Raw genomic sequence first — 6,810 nt, forward strand, 5'->3', positions numbered from 1 at the left:
TCGCATTCGATGGAACGATGAGCTGTACGAGATATTTGGCGACATTGACATAGCTCAGCGAATTAAAAAACAACGGCTACCCTGGTCATGTTGTCCGAATGGACGAAAAGACTACAGCTCTGAAAGTATTCGGCGCTGTACCCGCCGGAGAAGCAGAGGAAGAGGAAGACCTCCACTCCGTTGGAAGGACCAGGTGGAGAAGGACCTGGCTACGCTTGGAATATCCAATTGGCGCCACGTAGCGAAAAGAAGAAACAACTGTCGCGCTGTTGTTAACTCGGCTATAATCGTCTACACCAATTAGGAAGAAGAAGATATGTATAAGTAGGGCGGCCGAAGGCCTCCAACGCAGAAGGAGTATACACGAAAGTACTTAATCACCCCGATATGATATAAATTTTATAATATTATCATATATTTTTACTTATTTGTGTTTATTAAATATAAATCACGTATTATACATTTGAATATGTACAATACATGGTTCACAACTCAGTTATAGCTTGAAAAATGTTGGAAAGTATTTTTTTTATAGTTAATATATCACGGAACAAACAAAACAAAAAAAAAATGGTTAAAAATGCTATATAATTATGTGGTGTTTAAGATATAGCGATGCTCGTTTTCCTCATAATTGTAAGCAATCTAACCTTTTCGACAATAATTGCGTTAAGGGATTTTTAAATTAATAAATTTAAGTAAGCAAACAAAATAAGCGAAATTTGAACTTATTTCAATGTTTAGAGGGTGTGTGTATACCAAGTGAAAAATGTGAAAACAATTAGTGAAACATAGAGAAATAACATGTATTTTCAGTGCAAATTTCTGAATTGTTAATCGGGAATATTTTACAATATATATGTACATAAGTTATTTTTACACTATTTTTGCATATTTCTCCTCTGGCGAGGCTCCCCTATCTGCACATGCCCCACTTGTAAGGAAATTTGGTTTTTTGTATTACTCCACCAAAGAAATGATGTTCATCTTTTCTTTCAGAGATTATTATCATTTTATACAATTATTCATTCCTTTTTTTAATATTACGAATTCTATTTAATTATTCTTTATTTTCAGGTGTTAATAATCTTTTTTCAAATGTTAATTATTATTTTTAATTAAATACATTTTTATTTACACAATGTTAGGCTTAATATATTTAATAATAATAATCTTATATAAATATGTCCAAAAAATAATATAATAATAATTTTTAAATCAAAAAATGCAACACTGCATTAGCTGACGATTACAGTAATTAGATGAGTTCAGCTATGTTTTTACATGTATAGGATATACGTGTGAGGAGAAAAGTGGTTAGAATCTTCACGCGATCTGTGGCGAGTATACCACTTTTGTGGGTTTCAGAACCAAGTGTTTCAATACTACATACTATTTACATTTGTGCGTGTATTTTTCCCAATATTTTTGGCACGTCGGCAGTGCTTCATTTCGTTAGGAGCTTTATTTCAATTATTGTATTCACAGTTTATGGGAAATTTCATATATGGCAACTTTGCCCTATATTTGACATTTAAACTGTGAGCGCACAAAGTTAATTTTATAACAAATAAATTTTTAATTCTTGAATAAATATGTCTCATTTAAATGGAAAGCAAAATATATTGAACCCACTCAGCTACAAATGTATACTGGACAGAACCACTACTGATTCTAGTATGCTTATACGTTTTTTGGCACAGGGATTCGGTCGGCCATACCATGCAACTATCCTGGAATGGCGTCACGCGTATCTGCGTTGGTTGCGAGATGTTTTAGATGCCGGTTTAGGTGCCGATAATGTTTTTTGAATTCCCATTTCAAATTTTTTATGATTAAATCTTTTACACTAGTATATCTACACTAGAATATTTTACACTAGAATTTGTAATGCTTGTAAAAAATTAATGAGTAAATAGGGACAGAGTCTGTTGTGCTTTGTATGAGTCCCTGCCGGCGACGGCCTAACCTCACGGTGCTGCCTATTTAGTTTTAAAACACAGCCACCACGAATAATAATAACGAAGAAAAAATTCGTGCATTACTGTGAAAATAGAGTGGAATGCTCGATRTATGAAAAATATGTCACAAAGCACCCCACGCTTTTCTCACAAATTTAATGGAATAATAACTACGTATTGCTGAAACTAAAGTATAACCTAAATTTGTTTTGTATTTGAATATTAAAATAATTAGTGATTATGCTGTTAAATTATAGCTTATATAAAACGTTTGTATTTTAACACATTACACGTGGTGCTTTATTCAATATCAAACAAGCAAGTGTTACAAAATTTCAATTCAATTGTAAAAGGTTACATGACATTTTCGGTATATGGCGGATAACACAGTACAGTACTTTTAACATAGCACCATCTGTTGAATAATTACTTAATCCAATCAAAACTTACCGCCATCTGTTAGAATCTTTTGAAGCTAACAAAATAATTGTCACTGTTTCAAAATTAATGATTACCTCAGCTTCGCATGGATGATAATGAAATGGAGAAAATAAAACATTTTTTATTCAGTTGCAATGCCTTGTAGTGAACAATGTATAGCGCCGACGGCTTGCCGACTCTCGATCATGCGACGTACAACTGCCCATGCGAAAAACCCGGCTATTCAAGGTTTATTCCCCACACTTCTAATGATTGACCTTGTGATTTATTAAGCGTCATTGCAAATGCAAGGCGCATTGGAAACTTTACACGCTTAAATTCGAACAGGCTTAAGTCTGTTGGCATCAGTGCTATTCTTGGAATAAGCTATTTCTATGATTCTAGTCTTGTTCCGTTGCACAATTTTGGCTGATTGAGATTTCGTAGCATAATTATTACAGAGCCAACATTTAGCTGTAAATTGTGAGGTGGTAATCCAGGCAAATCCAAAGAATTTAGGAATTCAGTTGGATAATTGACAACTTCATTTGGATCGGTAATAGAATCGATTTATTTAAATGAATGCACTTGTCCATCAATTTGACTTTGAGTTTTTATATTCAAATCATCTGAATCCTTCTTTTTCGCTGCTAAAATGGCTCGTTCGCTCAACCAAGCATGGTTTTTGTAATTTACACCTACACTTACGAACACTTTTGAAATTAATTCTTCCTTTGACGTTGAAAAATGACAAAAATTTGGGGGAAACGAAATAAGGCCAGTGTTAGTGTCAGCTTGAATTTCCCATTGCCTATGTCTAATAATGACTTCGAAAAGATTTCTGCCGATATGTCATGTTGTAACGCCACTCGTTGTTAATTTGATATTTTTTACGTATTTCCACAAAACTGATGTTTTCAAGCAAGCATTTATTTCATCAGCAGCTGTTGATTTGGGAATTACTGGAAGCGTTTGGCGAAAATCTCCAGCCAGTAGAATCATCGCGCCTCCGAAGAGTTTTTGATTGCCACGCAAGTCCCTTAATGTTCTATCGAGTGCCTCTAATGCTCGTTTGTGCGCCATCGTACACTCATCATAAATTATTAATCTACAATTTTGTAGCACTTTTGCCATTGCAGATGTTCTGGTTATATTTCATGTCGGTTGATCTATTGTTTGCAAATTTAACGGCAATTTTAGGGCAGAATGTGCAGTTCGTCCACCTTCTAATAATGTAGCAGCTATACCAGATGTGGCTACTGCTAGTACTATTTGACTTTGTGCCCGAATCGTATCTAAAATTAATGAAATTAAAAATGTTTTATCAGTTCCACCTGGTGCATCGAGGAAAAATAATTCGCCATTGCCGTCATTTACTGATTTCATTATTGTATCGTAAGCTGTTTTTTGTTGCAGATTTAAAAGTGGGATTTTATTTTGTACGGATTGACTTAAAGCATTTCTATCGTATTGCCGTTCCCGTTCAAATTCACGATTGAGTGCATCGTGCATAGGGCGATTAGGCGCAGGAATTCCTACTTCGTGCAACATCTTACCGGATATCATCACGCACAAATCCTCTAAAGTTATTAATACCTTATTGCGTATTTCCGTGCAAATTGCAAGATTGGGATTTGCCGTTGTTACACATATTTGATGTAACGTTGACAGGTTTCTCGATATGTTGTGCATAATTCACCATTGACGGTTTGTAGAAATTTAAATGAAGTTGGTCCACGAACATTAACTAATAACAAACGCAGGTGAAAACATTCGTCATTTCTCTGATGAACTGTGTAAATGCACCCTAAAGCATCGGCTGAATATACATTTTCGTATCCCGGTACAGGCTGTCCTTGTTTCCTATGTTGGAACTTTTTGGATGATGCATTCCATGTAAAATATTGTGGTATTTCCGAGCAAAACGATGTTTTTGCAAATGGATCACTTGCGCATGTCTCGAAGAAACTTGTGGGCGTTGTCACTGGTGGTCTCTCAGCTCTTTGCGCTGCGTTTTCTGTTGGTTTTGGAGAGCAGCGGTGAATACGTAACATCCCATCTGTTGCTAACTACCCCATCCTTATTTTTTAGTTGCAACGTTATTTTTCTGCCGTTATCTTCTACAGAGCGGCGACGATACAAAGGGTTGCCTGTAATTGTATCTGCCGACAAAGCACGCGGATTACGTTTCGAGCATTTGTTGTTCGCCAAACGGTCCACTTCATACAATTGTGGATCTACTTCGGGATCAGAAATTTCTGCACAAATGATTAAGTCTATATACGTTGTCGACGGTAGTTTTGATGTTGACGAAGAAAGCATTAGTGAAAACAGTGAAGCCGACGAGCCTGGGGATCAAAACTTACCAACAGTTGAAGGTGCATCTAAGCGCCTTTCATTGTTATCACTAATGGAAACTTAAAAATAAAGTATTGAAACTCATGTTTACATATCTCTAAAATCCATTAATATATGCTTTTATTTACAAGAAAAATRAAAAKTGYTTSTGTGCCTAYTARCATTTAGTTAYATTCAAATATATGTATTTTGCTATGAGATCTTTTAAATTTGCGAAAAAAGTACCATGTGAAATCTCTTAAAGTTTCACATTTATTTTGATTTTAACTTGTAACTCTATTTCAAACATTTTAATGCGTTCTTCATCAGCAAGTTTCAGTTTTTCAATTTCCTGTTTGGTTTCTTTTTCTGATTCAGTTTCAATTCTTTTTATTTCTAATTGATTATTCAGTTTAATTCTTTTCAACTCGACCTCATTATTTTATTTTTCTTTTTCTTAACTTCTAATTCCAACTTTTTCTCCTGAATAAAAATCAATTTATTCACCCTTTTTTTTTAAGCGCACATAAATCGTAGGAATCGATGGTATCGTTTAACGAACTATCAGCACAAGGGGAATCAGTCAGTACTTCAATGCTGTCAGTGCTTTCAAAAATTACTCCGGGATTTACATTTTTGCGTTGCCCGAAGATAACTTCCAGTAAGTCAAAGTTGGGACAAGTTTTGTTGAAATGCGCTGATTCGCTTGACTCGTCACCATTAGCCAGTAGTCCAGACCCAGTTTTGTTTTTCCAGACCAGGCTGCCGCGGCAACGTACGACGCTTGGAGATAACTCATTTTGCTTTTCATAGCTATGCAAAGGACAGATTGAAGTGCCGGTGTATTTTGCTGCAATTTTTCGTGAAACCATTGGGAGGTCGGTTTCTGGAAGATATGCGTAAATTCGTGTTAAAACAAACATATGTACCTAAGCATTTTCACTTTTTTAAAACCCTTACCTCAAAAGATTCTGGATTATCTTTAATTGCGTCGGATACTGCTTGCAACAGCTGCAGGGACWGCGACTCTGTCCAGCGATGGGACGGTTACAGCCGTAGGCGCTTTTGCTTTAACTTTTTATCCTGAAATATAAAACAGTTGCAGCAATTAAATAAAATTTATGTTCCGAGTTTCATTCTTACCTTTTCCATTTTAATTTTCACAATAATATTCATTAGCTGGTCGTTTGGAAGGGTTGCTTTTGCAATATCGTAAATTTACAAGCGTTCTCTACACACTGACATTGGTGCGTAATGTGTTTAAATGAATTTCCATATAAGTTGCTGTCAGATTTTTACGCGTTCGTAAATATACACGGTTTAAGAGGTTTACATGGCTTTTACACGTTTAAACGAATACCTTATTGTCAATAGAGTGTATTGTAATGAATCATATGTACGATGTGTTTCACTAATACGCTGAAGGTTGCCACCATCACGCCGTTGAATTACAATGTATCGAGAGTCCATATTCTCTCCAACTACCACAATAGTAACTTCGTTTAACACAGGTGCATTGAAGCGTCTTTCATGTTCACCTGCAGGTCTTTTGTTTGCTCTGATTATATTTGTATTCGCCATCAACTGATGGCAACAATGCTCCTCCACGGTGGTGAATTTGTCCTCGAATCTGTAATAGCGAACATTTTTAAAATAAGTTTTTTTAGTAGTGGTAGTTTATTTAACATATTTTGAAGTTTAAGAGTACCCTACGCGTTGGTGCAATAATACAGTATTCACACCTGACTTTAATACATATGCCAATTTATAGGTTGTTTGGATAACGGAACGTAGATCAAATTTAACTCGCAAGATGTGACTCAAACTAACAGAATTATTCTACATACACATCTACGTATACATAGGTACACTGCAAATGAAATAAATCTTTTAAATTGTATGCTTTAGCCTCAATGGATTTTGCCCATCTATTCTGCAAGAAATGCTTTGATAGAGGTTCGTTTCGTAAAAGTAATGAACCAGTGGTTCAGGTGGTGTTGTTCTTCTTCTTGATTGGCGTAGTCACCGCTTACGCGATTATAGCCGAGTTAACAACAGCGCGCCAGTCGTTTCTTCTTTTCGCTACGTGGCG

At 35.6% G+C, this 6,810-nt stretch overlaps 1 protein-coding gene across 1 annotated transcript; it reads right to left on the bottom strand.

The window, feature by feature from the left end:
* Nucleotides 1-3,536: 3,536 nt before the first annotated feature.
* LOC108977393 lies at nucleotides 3,537-4,073 on the bottom strand. The gene has a single exon (XM_018947061.1). It carries the CDS (start codon nucleotides 4,071-4,073, stop codon nucleotides 3,537-3,539), a length of 537 nt encoding a protein of 178 aa, XP_018802606.1.
* Nucleotides 4,074-6,810: the final 2,737 nt, after the last annotated feature.

The sequence above is a fragment of the Bactrocera latifrons genome, unplaced genomic scaffold, assembly GCF_001853355.1.
Source record: "Bactrocera latifrons isolate USDA-ARS-PBARC rearing strain unplaced genomic scaffold, ASM185335v1 scaffold_883, whole genome shotgun sequence".
Classification (NCBI taxonomy): Eukaryota; Metazoa; Arthropoda; class Insecta; order Diptera; family Tephritidae; genus Bactrocera; species Bactrocera latifrons.